This window comes from Lontra canadensis, unplaced genomic scaffold (genome assembly GCF_010015895.1).
Source record: "Lontra canadensis isolate GAN:19392208 unplaced genomic scaffold, GSC_riverotter_1.0 scaffold3, whole genome shotgun sequence".
NCBI lineage: Eukaryota > Metazoa > Chordata > Mammalia > Carnivora > Mustelidae > Lontra > Lontra canadensis.
In genome coordinates, this window is record NW_022630997.1 from 29,247,819 (window position 1) to 29,265,662 (window position 17,844).

At 35.5% G+C, this 17,844-nt stretch overlaps 1 protein-coding gene across 5 annotated transcripts in view; it reads left to right on the forward strand.

Annotated features, from left to right (window-relative positions):
• The window catches only part of PARG (poly(ADP-ribose) glycohydrolase), a 116,276-nt gene extending 98,951 nt beyond the window's left edge, over positions 1-17,325 (forward strand). For all 5 annotated transcript variants that reach the window (XM_032837659.1, XM_032837648.1, XM_032837632.1 and 2 more), the window contains 3 exons: positions 6,753-6,858; positions 15,431-15,559; positions 16,246-17,325. In XM_032837659.1, the coding sequence (XP_032693550.1) occupies positions 6,753-6,858; positions 15,431-15,559; positions 16,246-16,400 (390 nt within the window). In that variant the 3' untranslated portion in view covers positions 16,401-17,325. The remainder of the gene's footprint in view (positions 1-6,752; positions 6,859-15,430; positions 15,560-16,245) is intronic.
• The last annotated feature ends 519 nt before the right edge of the window (positions 17,326-17,844 follow it).

Here is a 17,844-nt window from a genome sequence, read left to right on the forward strand (position 1 = left end):
AACCATATGAAGCAGATGGATTGATAGTTATGTACTTTTCTGTTTCAAGCTGCCATCATTTATATTAATATGCATTACATTTAATTTATAGTTCATAAGAGATTCTTTTCTGTCAAATGCAGGTTGAAGTTTTCTTAAATTATGTAAGTAACAACAATAAAAGTAATAGCTAGGGGCACCTGGGTGGCTCAGTGGGTTAAAGCCTCTGCCTTCGGCTCAGGTCATGATCCCAGGGTCCTGGGATCGAGCCCCACATCAGGCTCTCTGCTCAGTGGGAAGCCTGCCTCCTCCTCTCTCTCTCTCTCTCTCTCTCTGCCTACTTGTGATCTCTGTCTGTCAAATAAATAAATAAAATCTTAAAAAAAAAAAGTAATAGCTAACATTAAATGATATGCTTATGATGTAAATGCTTATGATAGTTAGGCACTCTACTTGGCAGTTCACCACCCAGGGAGATGTAGATAGTCTTCTTGTCTCCAATTTAGAGATCATGGACTGAGCCTTAAGAAGTTGAATAGCTTGCCCCACGTCACACATACGGGCAGTGATGAATTCAGGACTTGAATTCAGGTTCCCCTCGCTTCAAATCACTTTTTTAAAAATGTAACTTCTCCCAGATAGAGATTACTGTAACTTGGTCTTTCCAGACTTTTTAACCTGTTTCAGTCTTAAATCATTAAGAATATTCCCTGCATTTTGTTAACAATCTCCTATAAGCATATATGCTTTGGTTACCTCTTTTCTTTTAATCATGGTCCTATACTGTGAGCAGGTCTCCAGTTGATTGCTTTTCTCAATATCCTATTTTGTTTGATACACTTTTTTAAGGAAATTTGAGGACTTCCCCCCTCCCCCAGCCTATTTATTAAATTCTTATAAGACAAGGAAATACCCTAGGTGTAGAGTGGCCCATCAGCATATGGGCTAATATTGAGAAAGCACCTAGCTCAGGGCCTGGCACCATGAGAAGCCACTTGACAAATGTATGTTCTTTCATTCATGGCCAAATTCCAAAACATTTGCTTTTATAGCTGAGAATTAGTTTCCTAATTCTTTCTTTGAAAAAGCAGAAGGCAAATAAATGATTTTGTTAAATGTCATCAACAACTTAGAGGACTAATCCAAATCCAAATAACTTTGGGTCTAAATAAAAGCATTCCATCATTTATTGGTTACATTTACCTATTTAAATAGAGTATGAATTTTAGTACAGCAACAGGGAGTATTACATAAACTGACAGCACAACTTGGAGAGAATTTAAGTTAAATATTTATATCTCACTGTTTTGTAAACTTGGGTTTGAAGCAGAAGTCTATATTAAAATGCTTTTAGAGATGACTTACACAATTCTACCTTCTTCATGCCAGAGAGAAAGTGAGCAGGAATAGAAAAACTCATTTTTTCTAGGAAGTAAGAGAGCATAAGACCAGTTTTCACCATCAGAATTCATTGTGGATCTCTGAACTCTAGGGGCTTGTTTGCTACTTTTAGGTATTAGTCATCAGATAGTAATTGAAAGGGCAATCCCACAAAGTGTTTTATTCTCTCTGGAAACAGTCTGCTCTGTCCAGGTTTCCCCTGTCCTATTGGACTCACATCGTGACCTGCAAACAGAGTTGGTTTTTAAAAGGAAGAATTGGTCACCTTTTATCTAACTGGTATTGTGAAGCAATGTTTAATCCTGTGAGAGATCAGCTGGGTGACATTCTAGAGGAGAATTATCTTTGCAGTTGGGAAGATTTATGACTCCAGCTTGCAAAAGTGGCAAATAGCTCAGCAAGGGAAGAAAGAAATCATCTGTGAAAAGTTGTATTTAACCATGTTAGACTCATTCAAGTAAGATTAAGTAATGAATATATTTCATAGAGGCTTCTGGATCAGAAATTGATTAAGCAAACTGACCATCTCAACATGAAATCACCATTTACCCTTTTTAAATTGATTTCTTGATGTTTTTGGTATTACCCATTAACAGATTTGGAAAGAGGTTGTTATTAAACCAGAGTTTGATTCAATAATAGCTGCTGGTATTTCTTTTCTAAGAAGTTTAACACATAAAGTAGCTGATATAGCTCAGTTGTGAGAGTGTTAAAATGGAGGAGGAATTCAACATCTGATCATTTATATTTTCTTAAAGTACAGTTGACTCTTGAACAACTTGGAGATCAGGGATGCCAACCGTCTGCATGGTCAGAAATCTACATGTAACTTTGAACTCCCCCAGAACTTAACTATTAATAGCCCACTATTGACTGGAAGCCTTATAGACAACATAAACAGTTGATTAACACATAGTTTGTATGTTTTATGTATTATATATACTGTATTCTTAAGCTAAAGAAAATGTTAAGAAAATCATAAGAGAAAATACATTTACAGTACTATACTGTATTTATCCAGAAAAACCCCTGCATTTAAGTGGACCATGCAGTTCAAATCCATTGTGATCAAGGGTCAACTGTGTGTCACTACTGTTCAGGAATATTAGCCCAAAATGTGTCATTTTTAGTGAATTTTTCCTTCAGTCTCTGAATATGTAGAATCAGAATAACAATAGGTATACCTAATCCAGTCTTTGATTTCACACACAAGGAAACTAAGGTCTGCATAATTCTTTCATTTTAAACAAAAGCAAAATCAGTTCACTAATGTTGCAGTTATTTTAAAGAGAAAAAAGTCACCCATGATCCTACCTTTCAAAAAGTTGTTTTCACTGTTATAGGTCGTTCCACATGAATATTTTGTTTCATAAAAATATGTTTAAAAGTTATCTATAACTTTGTATTTTACCTGTTTATCAATATATTGTAAATATTTTTCATATTTCCTAATATTTTCATAATATGTTTAATGTCCATAAAACTGGTAGGATTGATGGTAGGATGATTAAACTACTATTTTTGAACAATTAGGTGTTCCTAAGTTTCTCTCATTATCCATAATGTAGTAATAAACCTCTTTGTTATTTAATCAAATAACAAAAGAAATTTGCAAAATTGTTATTATTTAATCTAAGGATAATTTTTTTTTGAAATATCCAAGAGGTTCATTTTTTTTTTTAAGATTTTATTTATTTATGAGAGAGATCACAAGTAGACAGAGAGGCAGACAGAGAGAGGGAGGGAGAAGCAGGCCCCCTGCTGAGAAGAGAGCCCAGTGTGGGGCTGGATCCCAGGACCCTAAGGTCATGACCTGAGTAGAAGGCAGAGGCTTAACACACTGAGCCACCCAGGTGCCCCGATAATATTTTTTTTTAAGTAGGCTCCACGCCCAGTGTGGGGCTTGAACTCACAACCCTGAGATCAAGAGTCACATGCTCTACAAACTCAGCCAGCCAGGTGCCCCTCTAAGGATATTTTAAGACTCTTGATTAATATTACTTTATTCTCTTCCAAAAGATTCTTTTTTTAAAAAATCCTCAAGCAGATGCCGTGCTGAGTGCAGAACCTTACCTGGGGCTCAATCTCAGGACCCCAAGATCATGACCTCAGCTGACATCAAAAGCCAGCCAGTCAACTGACTGAGGCACACAGGTGCCCCTTTTCCAAGAGATTATTAAGGATTTTTTTAATGTTATGTTTGTTTTTAAGAAATCATAGTATTCTAAGATCTCAGAAAATCAGTATTGGTACCACCTATGTTTAAGTTAGACAAGTGGTGGTAGGTTGTCTTCAAGTAAACAACTCTTTAGGAACAATAATTGTTAAATTATTAATCTAGCAAACAGTATAAACTGTTTATATTATAATGAAAGATAGTTTAATTATATCTATTGGGCCTGCTACCCTTGGTGTTGAAGCCTAAGTTCTTACTTCAGTGTGCATGTGTTCATGTGTGTGTGTGCCTCAGTGTTTGTGACCAATATTTCCGGGAGTACCTGGGTCCTGAGTATTTTCTGGGTCCTCTTCTGGGCCTGTAGGTTTTTACAACTGTTTTTTTTTTCTTTGTTTTATTTTTCACTTTCTTTGCTTCTGTCCTACATTTCTGTCTTTATCTCATTATTTCCCAGCTAAGCTCTAGTTTGTAACTCTAGATACCAGTGTTTTCTTTCTGTCTCTTGCTTTTCAAAGCTCCCCTTTGTACCTTCAGGACTCCAAAAATACCTTTATCTTCCCTTTCTTCTTTCCTTCCCATCAAAATTCATTCTGAGAGATAACTGTTCATTGGTATCCTCTACTTACTGTCCAAGATATGAATGATTCCCCTTTTCCCTTTAAAGTTGTTTATTAGTAAAATAATAATAATAATAATAATAACTCTGTCATTGGTGAATGTCAGGTCAGGATGTGACTATAGAGTTTGAGCTGGCTTTTTCTTCTTAATGCTCTGATTAATCTCCTCAGGTGCTCTGGCTGTGAGTGTGGGGGAAAAAAATGTTATTTGTTGCCAGCATGGAGCTCTTGAGAACTCCTAGTACCTTTCCCCATGAAGTAAGAACGTGGCAACCCTTTTGAGGTCTCTATCCATATCTGAACTTTATTTTTTAATAAAGGGTCCCATTGCTGTTGTAAAAGGAAATGATTCCTGATTAGTGACCGTTTTCTGGTCTCCAGCATTTGAGGGATCCCTCTCCTTACTGTAGGAGGGAGAAACATAGGTTGTCTCTCTAAAGAGGACTCAGAGGAGCTTGCTGCCTGTCTCTTATTTCTGACTTTAGAAATGCTTGGTTTAAACAGAATAAAATTTGTATTTAATGATTATAAACAGTTATTCTTTATACCCGATTACTTTATAGTTGTTGTATATCATTTAATTTCTGGTTAACTTTTTAAAGTTTGGATTCGTTTTGATCAAAACACCAAATGCAATTAATGTCAGTTTTATAGTTTGTTTTTGTTATGGCCATTTTTCAAGGTAGTTGTGGAGGGGTTTTTTTGTGTGGTTTGTTTTTTTGTTTGTTTGTTTTAGTACAGTTGATTAGCCCTTTAGATTAGATTTTTCTCCTAATAATATAAATATTTCAAGTTCTCTGTTAGGCTCTAGTTTCACCAAGCTATGTTTGCTCATTAAAGATGTCAGCCCAGATAACAGAGATGGCAGTAGGAAGAGACTAAAGCCATTCTGACAGTATAAAAGAGAGGCAGCCCCAACAGGAGGCTAAGATATCATCTTCTTCGTGTAGGCCTGTTAAGGAGAATTTGATAACAAACCAAGTGGCAAAGTTATGTCTATTCTGACAGAGTTTGTTCTCTCCCTTGTTGGCATAAAGACAGAAACTCTATATTTTTTAAGAACCTGATGAAAAAAAATTGAGCTCTTTGATATTTTTGATCTGAAAGAGACTTTCAGAAGCTCCATGCATCTGATTACACAGGTAATTTGTGAGTTCTACTGTAAGCTCTGTATCACAGCGTTGAATAATGGTCTGGTACCAACTTATAATTAATATCTGTCAGGATTTACAGCCCAGGAGGGGGTGGAAGGAATAGCCTTGTTAATCTATCCAGACAGTGTGTAAAATAAATTTTTATACCTTTGTGGAAGCTTCAGAAAGCAATTTACTATATTCTATGTGTGGGTTTCATGGAAGCATCTTTCTTTATCCTTGGTTTTTCTCTGGGAACATTTGTCACACATCATTCTTTTTATTTTATTTACTATATACGTAAGCTGTATTTTAGGCTTTGTTTGGTACTCAAGAGAACCCAGGGGAGATTTGCTTTGCTATTATATTAAACTTTTTAATATAGTCTGATAGTTTCAGAGAACTAAGAACCCTTAGAAGGCAGAAAAACCAACCGGGCTAACAGTACAGAATGGAAAACAGAAACTCTGGGACCTTAAACTGTAGTCTTCTCATATAAAAAATTAGCCGTTCCTCTAATTAATACTTAGCCAGCATCCTTAGGATATATTTTACTTTTCTCAGGTGACTAGCAAATTTTAAAATATTCTGGCTTAAAACAGAGCTATGAAACAAGAGAATCTTAGAGCTGGAGGGGATCTTAAAGGTTATTATATAGCCAGATGTAGGAATCCCTTTTATATATACAATTGTTTGCTCATTATCAAGCATTTCAGTGGCAGGAAGCACATTTAAAAGCTAATCACAGTTACTAATCTAGTCCCAATAATTCAAAGTGAGCACTGAGGAAGCATAATGGAAAAAAGGGGGTGATCAGAAGCCTTCAAATAAAGAAATGTGTTAAGTGCCTTTCCTCCCTTTAGTTCTTGGTAGTTTGTAATTTGGATCCCATCAGTTCTTGAATATCTCTGATATATCCATTTATATTTGTTTGATTAAGATAAAGAAACTGAGACCTGTATTAGTTTATTTTATTTTTTTTTTTTAAGATTTTTTATTTATTTACTTGACAGAGAGACATCACAAGTAGGCAGAGAGGCAGGCAGAGAGAGAGGAGGAAGCAGGCTTCCCGCTGAGCAGAGAGCCCGATGCGGGGCTCGATCCCAGGACCCTGAGATCATGACCTGAGCCGAAGGCAGAGGCTTAACCCACTGAGCCACCCAGGCGCCCCAAGACCTGTATTAGTTTAAAGGCTTTGATTTGTCTAGCATCAAAAGAAATAAATACTAGAATTGATCATTTCTTACTCTCTTCTTGTATAATCCCAGGATTTTATGCTTTTCCCTCTACCTTGGCCCCAAAAGAGAGAAAGAAAGGAGGGAGAGAAGGGAGGGAGAAAGGGAATAGAACATAAACTTGATAATAGCTCCTGATCCTAGTACATCATCCAGAAATACTGTTAGTGTCTAGTCACTCACATGTTGTGATGTTTCTTTCATCCTGCAGGCTTACTGTGGATTTCTCCGTCCTGGAGTTTCTTCAGAGAATCTTTCTGCAGTGGCCACGGGAAACTGGGGCTGTGGTGCCTTTGGTGGTGACGCTAGATTAAAAGGTGAGTAAATCAGTTGTTTTAAGAAGGCTAATAGCATTGTGACTAGGGAGAAAAGTTAGTCCTTCAAACTGGGATTTCTAAGGTTCTATTGTAATAAGAGACCACAAAGATCAAAGAGAAGAGAAAAACAATATTTGACATCATCCTCTTTTTTTCCTTATCATGTTTAAAGGAATTCTTATTTTTATTTACTATTTTCCTGCAGAAGTCACTTATCTCTTTGATCTATCAGACACAGTATTTAGTTGAATAGAGATACGGAGGAGTCCAAAATGACTATGAAGTTTCAAACCAAAGCACCCATTAAGCTCCTTCCTTGGCAGAAGTGATTTTGATGGACAGAACTATTTTGTTGACTCATGCATTCACCAAACTTAAGAGGCATCTGTTGTGGTAGACTGAGAGTACAAAAGTGAATAAGATGTAGTCCTTGCTTTGAAATTCACAGTATATGGGAGAGGCATAGACAAATGTAGTATAGTAGTGAGTAAAGGTACACATGTGTGAGAGTATAGCTTAGGAGAGCTGCATGAATAACATATTCGAGGAGCCATTTGGATACCCAAGAAGGATAAACATTTCTTTCATTTTATTGTTTATGGTAAAAATATCACAAAATCTGATCAACAAAACTGTTGGCCGTTTAGCAAATTATGACATTTTCTTAACTCTCAAAAGTGCTAGTTACAGAAAATAGTATTATGTCATTACTTAGGAAGGTTACTGTTCTGTGTCAGCCTGACTGGTCTGATACCAGCTAGGTGTGCTGCAATATAATCCTGCCATTAACTCCTGGAGTTAGTACAAATCCAACAGGTTAAGGGCAGAGTCCTCCATAAGACCACCCCTACTTCACACTCTAGCCACAAGTATGGGGCAGGGTGTCCCCAGGCTACCTATACCTCTGACCACCTGCCTGTTAATCTAAGAGGTTCTTACAACCCCCTTTGGGTTTGATAATGCACTGGAATAACTCAGAGAGCTCAGGAAGGTGCTACTACAGTTTTATGGTAACAGGTGAGTGAGATCTGGGAGGGAATACAGAGTTTCCATGCCTTCTGTCTGTGGTGTCAGGGCACATCACCCTCCTCACACATTAATGTGTTTGTTAACCTGGAGGCTCCACTGACCTTTGATGTCCGGAAGTTTTCACTGGGGCTTCATTATGTAGGCATCGTTGATAAAATCATTGGCCGCATCATTGAACTCAATTTCAGCCCTCCTTCCACTCCCTGGAGGTCAATGGCTGAAAATCCCAAACTTAAAGCTCTCTCAGGGCCCTCCCAGAGTCACTTCCTTAGCATAACAAAGACAGTATCACTCTGAAAATTCCAGAGGTTTTTGAAATTCTTTGTTACACTACAGTTATTAAAGTAACAAGAAAACAAAGCAAACATAAAACAACTAGACTTGATAGCCAACCTAGATACAGATAAAATCTGTTTCGCTGGGAATAAAACAGTTAAGTCTGTCATAATTTATGAGTGTTACTTTTGTAAAAGTGACACATTTACTATTTTTTTAATCCAGAAAAATATTATGAAGTATGTAAAAATCATCAGAATTCATTGTTAGCATTTGGTGACCATCCTTTCAGAAGACATTCCTATGTAACAATCTGTGTAACCATTTGACATTAATAACATCACACCATACTGTCTATGCTCTAAACTCTTCTTTTTGAAAACCCTACAGTCTAATGGATTTCTTTCAACACCAACAAATGTAAATGTACTGTCAACATAATAGCTACATAGCATTCTGTTGTATGTACCTCTTTGTACCATAATTTATTTCACTGGTTCTCCCATTTATATACAGTTGGTTTATTTTATCTCATAAGCAATACTGCAATATATAAATATATGTTACATACCATTATTTTTGTAGAATTAATTCCTATAAGTGAGATCAATGACTCAGAGGACATATATATCTTTATATTTTGATTACTTGTTGCAAACTGTCCTGAAAAGCCGTGTCAATTTATACTATCTTCCTTATATAAGAAACTTTACCAATATGAGATTTTGTCAACTTTTAAAATTTCTCTGAGGTTTAACATTTTTCATACATAGACTGCCCATTTTTATTTGCTTTGTGAATTGCTTTTTCACTCTTCTGTTCACTTAGCTCTTTGGGAATAGTTTTGACTTTTCATTGACTATTAATAACTTTGTATATTAAAAAATGTTAATTATCATGTTGCAGGTATTTTTCTCAGTTCTTTTCATTTATTTCAGCCTACTAGGTTGTTGTCATGTGGAGTTAATTTTTATGTGTTCACGTATTTGTGGCATGTTTAGAAAAATCTTTTCTATTTCTTCATTCTAAAGATTTTCTTACCCATACTTTTTTCATATTCAGAAACAAAAACTACATGTTATTATTTTCAGTGTTTTGAAAATCTATAGAAGAAAGAATTTCTGACTTTATGAAATCCTTTATCATCCTTAGTTTGTTTGAGAAACCTGTTTTTCGCTCTAGGCTTATTGATCTTATGACAGACACTTTTTTTCTGTTTTTCCCGTAAGTAAAATGAATGAGTAGATTCATATCATCAATCCAAAAAACCAGGTCTGCCATAAGCCTTGGTCATTTGTGATGGACAATTTGAGAAGCTTTATAAATGAGTTTGTTTCCTTTCTTTTCCTTATGGCATAAAAAATCTTTTTCTCAGATTATAGTTTTGTTTCCCCTGGTGAGTATCAAGCATAGCATTCAAAGATTTTCATTATGTATTTCATTTTCTCAAGTATTGAGACTTAAACTTTAGAGTGACTTTTTAACAACTCCCTCCTCTTCATGAATTTGAATAATCATTTAAAAATTGAAGTAGTTATTTATTCTTTAGTGGGGAATTATTTGCTAATACTGATTTTGGAAAGAAAGATATTGTGGTACATCTATGTAATGAAATATTATGCAGACATTTTAACTGTTGCAAAAATACAACTGCTGACATGGAAATATGTTTTTGGAATACTGCCAAAGCAGGGGAAATGCATAGTATATGCATGATATAAAGCATTTTAAAAATTAAATTATGAATAAGTATCACACAAATTTGTAACCCTAGATGAATTATTTAACCTTTTGATACACATCTTGCCTTATTTTCAAAATGGAGATGATACTAATATGTCCCGTATCCAGTTTTTGTAAGGATTAACTGAGTTGATTCTTGTAAATCTTGAGTTTGTGCTTTTAAAGCTGCTAGAACCATTCAGCATGCTGTAAGAACTCGGTGTTAGCAATTGTTACTAAAATCATAAGCTGATGGCCTCAAACCACACCTGTGGTATGAGTATCCATCATTTTACTCATTTTTAGTTTGGTTCATTTGTTGCAGGAGGACACTATGAATTGTTTTTTGGTGTTATTTATATGTATTTGAATTTTCTTCATAGCTTAACATTGATGCCAAAAAGAAAATTAAAATCAAGCTCCCTGCAGGTTAATTTAAGTGATTATTTTGGCACCTAGTTGTGCTGGAAGTTAGAATTTGATGCTTTTATATCATACTTGGACTTAGTCCATATACCCTATTAGATTTGTGATTTATTCTCATCTAACTTGGGATGCAAGAGAATTCACCTAAATTCTGAGACTTAATTCTTTAGATTTGCAAAGGTCTTGGAGATGTTGTAGATAGTGAAGTCTGAAGACAGTTCTGTTTAAAATGATCTTTTGTTAGTGATTACTGATATATGTATAGTCAAGATTTATTTATATTTCTGGAAATTTCACTTGTATATTTATAGCCTAATATCCAGTGCAAGGAAAAAAATTATAGCAGGGATTATGGAATTCTCCACTCTAAAAGAGTCTTTAGGGATCATCTGATCCAACTCCTTCATAGCATAGCTGGGAAAAAATGCAGGCAAGAGAGTTAAGTGACTTGGCCAAAGTCATGGATCTAGAGAGCTAGCAGATGGGTGAGGACTGAACTCCAGTCTCCTGTATCCAGTCCCAACCTGCCTGACACATGCTAATGTTGCAGCCCAAATAGAAATGGATGTGAAATAAAAAATGTAATGTAAATTGGTTTCTCTTACTACGATCCAACCTCTTTTTGGTAGCTATGTCCAAGCTTAGCCCTAAGAGCCTATCCATAGGAACAAGATGGCCTGTGAAGCTTTCTTAAAATATATTCTATAGGGTGATACGTTTTGGATGTTTTTATTCAGACTTCATTTTCATAAGTGGCAAATGACCAGTGATCTTGTATTTATGTATATAAGGAGGAAATAGAACTGAAAGGACTTTTCTTTGGGTTTCTCTTTTTTTAATAGGAAATATTTAAAGCGAAATTTTCATTCAAACTAAAGGTAAGAAATGATACTTCTTGATAGAGGAAAGTGACAATTTGTTTTTCCTTTTTTATATGTAGTTTAGGTTAATTAGGAACCTTTTAAAATTGAGTGTACTGAAGCTTTAATATATGCACAAGTTGGTTGAACAGTTTTAATTAAAACTTACCTCTATTTTGAGATTAATTACTTTCAACACTGTAAGATTAATGAGGCCTAGTCATGGTACCTCCCATGTTGTAGATATTCAATAAATATTAGTTTGGAAATTAGGTAATACTTTGGTATTTTAGAATCTCACATGTATTATGTCTTAGATGATTTTCCAAATTTGGGGATAGTCAGCTCTATCAAATTTACTAGTCCAACTTAAATATATTTTTCTTTCTTACATAATTTTTAAAAACTTTTTATTTGAACATGATTTCAAATATGCAAAAAGTTATAAAAGGAAAAACGACTGTGTGTGTGTGTGTGTGTGTGTGGACATGCATATATATGAATACACACATGGACAATTTTTCTGAACACTTTGAGCTCAAGTTATATACATTATACCTGTTTTCCTACATACTTCCAGTATGTGCTTCCTAAGAATAAAATATTCTCTTATATAAACACCTTATAATTATTAAACTCATAAATGTATATTGATAGAATAGTTTTATCTACTCTATCATCTATGTTCCAGTTTTGTCAAGTGCTGTAATAAAACCATTTATAGCCTTCTTGCCCTCCAATACACGGTCCAGGGTCAGGTATTGCCTTTAGTTACGTCTTTTAGCCTCCTTTTGAATTTGGAGTATTTCCATAGCTTTTTTTTTTTTTTTTTAATCTTTTATGACATTGACATGTATTTAAAAAACACTGTGTTCCTTGAGTTTGTCTGCTGTTTCCTCATAATTAGGTTGAGGTTATGCATTCTTAGAGTACTGCATAGATAATAGTATTTAGAGGCACTTGATGGCCCTCTGACTCCATTGGTGGTGTTAATTTTGATTATGCAGTCAAGGTGTTGTCTTATTTCTCCACTGTATAGATAGTTTTTCCCTGCCTTGTAGCTAATAAGCCATCTGAAAAGATACTTTAAGACAAAATTTCCGTTAGATTTGGCATCCTTTAGTGATTTTTGCCTGATTCAGTCTTTACCATGATGGCTGCAAAAGAGGATTATCCTGTGCTATCTCTCCTTCCACCTTACTGATTTAGTCTTTGACTTTCTCCTATGAGTAAGAGCCCCTCCTTCTTTTTTTCTATTATATGTTATCAGTGAGAAGAATCATTATCATTATCAAGAATTCATATTTTTTCAGTGGTTTGTAATTTATTACTGTATTTAATATTTTCGTGCTGAGCTTGTCCAGAGTTGACTAGTGGGCTCTCCTTCAAACTGGCTCCTATATCCTGAGCACTTTCTCTGATTTCTGGTATAACAAAATATCCTGGGCTTATCTTGTACCTATCCTATTTTAACCGTGGAATCAGGCATTTCCCTGAGGAATCCAGCTCCTTTAAAGGGGGAATGGTATTAGAGACCAAGATCTGGGCACTAGATGTGCTCGTTGCTGCTGGGGTGTCTTCTTTTATTTTATTTTTTTTTTTTTAATTTTATTTATTTATTAGACAGACAGAGATCACAAGTAGGCAGAGAGGCAGGCAGAGAGAGGAGGAAGCAGGCTCCCTGCTGAGCAGAGAGCCCAATGCGGGGCTCGATCCCAGGACCCTGGGATCATGACCTGAGCCGAAGGCAGAGGCTTTAACCCACTGAGCCACCCAGGCGCCCCGGGTGTCTTCTTTTAAAGCACTTTAGCAGACAAAGCTAAGAATACACACATACACACAAACACAAATGTATGTATTTTACAAGTCTCTGAGTATACACTAGTGCCTTCCATTTCAATCCATCCCTGTTATTTTTTTCTTCCCCCATTCAGGCTTGTGTGTCCCCTCTTCTGTGTCCCCCAGCTCCCAACAGTATCAACACCTTTACTCATTTGCTCAATCCTGAAATATATTTAAAAATAGTTTCAAAATTGTTTTGCCTGAACTACTGTGGTAAGCAAACCTAGTAAAAAGAATTGAGGATTTGTTTGTAATTCTTTTCTCCTTGCCCAAGACTGACAGTATACTACTCATATATTATGCTCATAAGTTACTTGGGTTAGTTCTTTTTTTCTTTCATCTTTTTGTTTTTCCTTTTCCCTTCAGTGTAGTTATGTTATTCTTTTGAAATAAAATTAGGCTAATTTGTTATTGTTTGCATTTAATTATAGTTTCCTCTCCATTCCCATTCTTACTTTTATTTTTTGAATATATAGAGTATCAACATGCTCTCAAAATAAGGGGTGCCTGGGTGGCTCAGTCGGTTAAAGCCTCTGCCTTTGGCTCAGGTCATTATCCCAGGGTCGTGTGATCAAGCCCCACATCTCGGGCTTTCTGCTCAGGAGGGAGCCTGCTTCCTTCTCTCTCTCTCTCTCTGCCTGCCTCTCTGCCTACTTGTGATCTCTGTCAAATAAATAAATAAAAATCTTTAAAAAATAAAATTAAAAAAAAAAAAACCCATGTTCTCAAAATCAGAACTATACTGAAGTTATTCTCCATAATGTTTTAGTTTTATTCCCATCTCCCTTTTTATGAAGTAAAAGATATTATACCTTTGTTGTTTTTTTCAGTTTATACCTATGTTCAGTTTTATTGTTATTTAAAATAAACTTGTTGACTTTTCTCCAAAGAAGACATACAAATGGCTGATAGACACATAAAAAGATACTCAACATAAACCTCATCATCAGGGAAATGAAAATCAAAACCATAAGAAGATATCATTTTACACCTATCAGAATGGCTAAAGTCAAAAACTCAAGAAACAAGTGTTGGCAAGAGTGTGAAATAAAAGAAACACTCTTGGCACTGTTGGTGGGAATGAAAAGTGGTGCAGCTACTGTAGAAAATAATATGGAGGTTCTTCAAAAAATTAAAAATAGAACTACCCTACGATCCAATAATCATACTATGAAAACACTAATTCAAAGGGATATATGTACCCCTATGCTTATTGCAGTGTTATTTATAATAGCCAAACTATGGAAACAGCCCAAGTGTCCATCGAAAAATGAATGGCTGAAGATGTGGTATATATATTCCACATACGTGTGTATGTATGTATAATATTACTCAGCCATAAAAAAGAATGAAATCTTGCCATTTGCAACAACATGAAAAGAGCTAGAGAGTGTAATGCTAAGCAAAATAAGCTAGTCAAGAAAGACACTATATCATTTCACTCATATGTGGAATTTAAGAAACAAAACAAATGAACAAAGGGGAAAAAAAAGAGAGACAAACCAACAGACTCTTAACTATAGAGAACAGATGGTTAGCATAGGGCAGGTGAATGGGGCAGGTAAAACAGATGAAAGGGATTGAGAGTCCACTTATCTTGATGAACATTGAGTAATATATGGAACTGAGGAATCACTCTATTGTGCACTGTATATTAAATACACTGGAATTAAAATAATAAAGTCTTCAAATATTTTTTAAAAATGAAAAATGAAATGTCCATTTAGATTAAGATTATGAAGGAACTTAATTTTTGGAAACATACTTCAGGCTCTGTGATTTGTAACTTTGATTTCTGGGGACAGTGGTTCACAATGATTTTCCCATTCCAGCATACCAGATTTACTATTCAATTTTTTCAGTAACAATGACTCCATGCTGCAGTGATTGGGTGGAGGTGGGAGTACAGGAAGGATGCAGGTGTACACTCTAAGCCATTTTGAGAATGCTTGCTGTAGGGTTAATGAGAGCATTAGAACCTCCCAAGTGCATTATTCATGAAAAATCATAGAGACTCCTGTGATACAAAAGACTGGTGACTATGTAATAAAACAAAATAATCAAATCAAGCAAGCAAAGAAGTTTAGTTCCAAATTAATATAAGTGAAAGAAAATAGCTCCTTAGTGCCTTGACTGTGCTGCCTCGGATGCATCTTCCTTTATTTTCCTACAAAGGTGCTTGTGTGGAATTCTGTGGCTTAATGATATTCTCAGAGCATGTCTGAAAAGTCACACAACTAGATGAATTATACCCATCTGTATTTGCCATTTCTAATAACACATATTTGGTTTATAAATCTGTAATCCAGAATAAAGCTGTGGCACACCAGCTGTAATTTAGCTGGTTGAAAGAACTGAAGGTGTCTTAATGGGAAGTGTCATAATATAGCTGTGTGTTTTTTTTCTCTTTGCTACAGCCTTAATACAGATACTGGCAGCTGCTGTAGCTGAGCGTGATGTGGTTTATTTCACCTTTGGGGACTCAGAATTGATGAGAGACATTTACAGCATGCACACTTTCCTTACTGAAAGGAAACTAACTGTTGGTAAGTAGGAAATAGACTTGACACTTGGTATCTAGGTAAGACTGTCCACCATCTTGGTGGACAATCAAACACTTGCTGAAACTGGATGGATTATGGTGGATAAGAAATGAAAGCATGACTTTGAGAAGGGTGGACAGAGTCTTAGTTGGGCAACATCTGCAGAATCTTTTTTCTGACAAAGTTTTATCTGCTATCTTGAATGGGTATGTCAGCTTATTAAAGTCAGGCCAAGAAGCTGGAGTTTAATATCCATTTTTACATTTATGCATATAGAAAACTAAAAGAGGGATGGCATAGGAGGATAAGTTCAAGTCTAAGAGGCCTCACTCTGAGTCATATTTATCAGACATAACAGCATATTCATTTGCTGTATTTCAGCTGGATGTGAAAGGCCTTGGTATCCTGGGAGCTGAATGTAGAAATAAAGTTGCCACAGACTCCTAAAATGATAGATGGCTGATGTACCATGTATAGCCCGTTGTTGTCATGAACTAATAAGTAGTTTATTTACGGTACTTAAAAAAATTTTTTTAACTTTATGTCAGAAAAGCCTTCCAGGAATATGACATTCATGCTTTATTTTCAAAAGCCAAAAGTGAGCACATGTTAACATGTGGAGTGTTCTTTAGTAATTTTATACATCTGTATATCTTAATGTGGATATTGGTCTGGCCTTTACTCTCCAGGAGAAGTATTTAAGCTGTTGCTCCGGTATTACAATGAAGAATGCAGAAACTGTTCCACCCCCGGACCAGACATCAAACTTTATCCATTCATATACCATGCTGTTGAGTCCTGTGCAGAGACCACCAACCAGCCAGGACAAAGGACCGGGGCCTGAGGAGCTGAGTAATTAGAACCTCCTTCCACCTCTCACCAGAAACGTCCTATTGGACTTGTCAGGTGTAATATACAAATTGACTTAACTTAATATAAATGTGTATATAATCCAGTTAGTGGGCAAGGATGCAATCCCTTCCACATACCGGCACTTGTCAGTTTGTACATGTAAGCCCCCTCCATCCTCACATACACAGGCTTAAATATATTTTGTTTGCCTTTTTTTCTATTTTAGTCTTCATCCTTCAGTTTTTCTTTCCTTGCCCCTCAGATTTTCTGTGAAATCCCATGAAGGGTTATGCTCAGCCTGTCAGGTCTCTTTTTTGATGCCTGTATATTATGCACATTGCCTCTGCAGCTAGTAGATGCCAGGGAAGAAGTTGAAAACCAAGAAGTTTTTAACTGGGTTTGCTAAAGATTTCCCTGTAAGCCTTTCACCCCCAACCCTTGTTACGATTGTGTTTGAGTTTTTGAATTTTGAAAACGAAGAGTTGAGGATTTTTTTCATACGTTACATAATACACATCCCCTAGGTTAAAACAATTTTGTAATTCAGACAGAATAATATCCAGATATAGTTCTTTTGCGACATCACCTTGATCTACAGTGGTTTGTCAGTCCTTTCTTCCCTGATCAATTTTTATTAATACCGTTTTTGGAAACTGACTAAGATGGAAGGAAATGTACAATAAAAGAGTTTCCTGAATGGTGTTTTAAAAAAAAAGAAAAGATACCAGAGAGTTGCAGGATTTTTCTTTTCTTGAGTATTTTTTTCTTTTCAAATTAAAATTATTGTTTGTTCTATGGTGCTTGAGGCATATTCATATAACCAAAGTTTAGGAACTGGGAACTTACGCTGATTTGTACATATTGAAGTTTCTCTTGTATTCAAAGGTTATAGTTAATAAATTTCCATTAACAAATCATTTCTCAGAAACTCCCATATCATCCATATTTTATATATAAATATAAACATATGTTCTTTAAGTGTGTCTGTGTGCAAGCACATAAAATCAAATAAAACTGGAGTTATGGAAAATGATTAGGTTTAGGCTTAATCAAGGGCTCTGTTTAGAATCATTTATAATTGTGTCCATTTAAAACTCTCATCAAACATATAATAATGTCTTTTGGAGGTTAAAAATGAAAGCTGATGCTGCGTTGAGAGTGGAGTTTAATTGTGAAGCATTTATTCATATTTCTAAAATAATCCTTAGCTATACTGTTGAAGCTCTAGTTTATAGTCAGCTGTCAGAAAATGCTATTGGAGGTCAAATCCTACTAATAAGAAATTTTGGTAGATGATCCAAACTCCTGGTGTCAGTGTTGGCAGGAAAAAAAGGGACCATGGCCAATGTCTGCATCTCTTTATTTGTGTAGAGATTGAGAGGTTAATGGAATTTGGCACCTGATGATATCCACTTGTCATTGACCAAGTTCTTTAC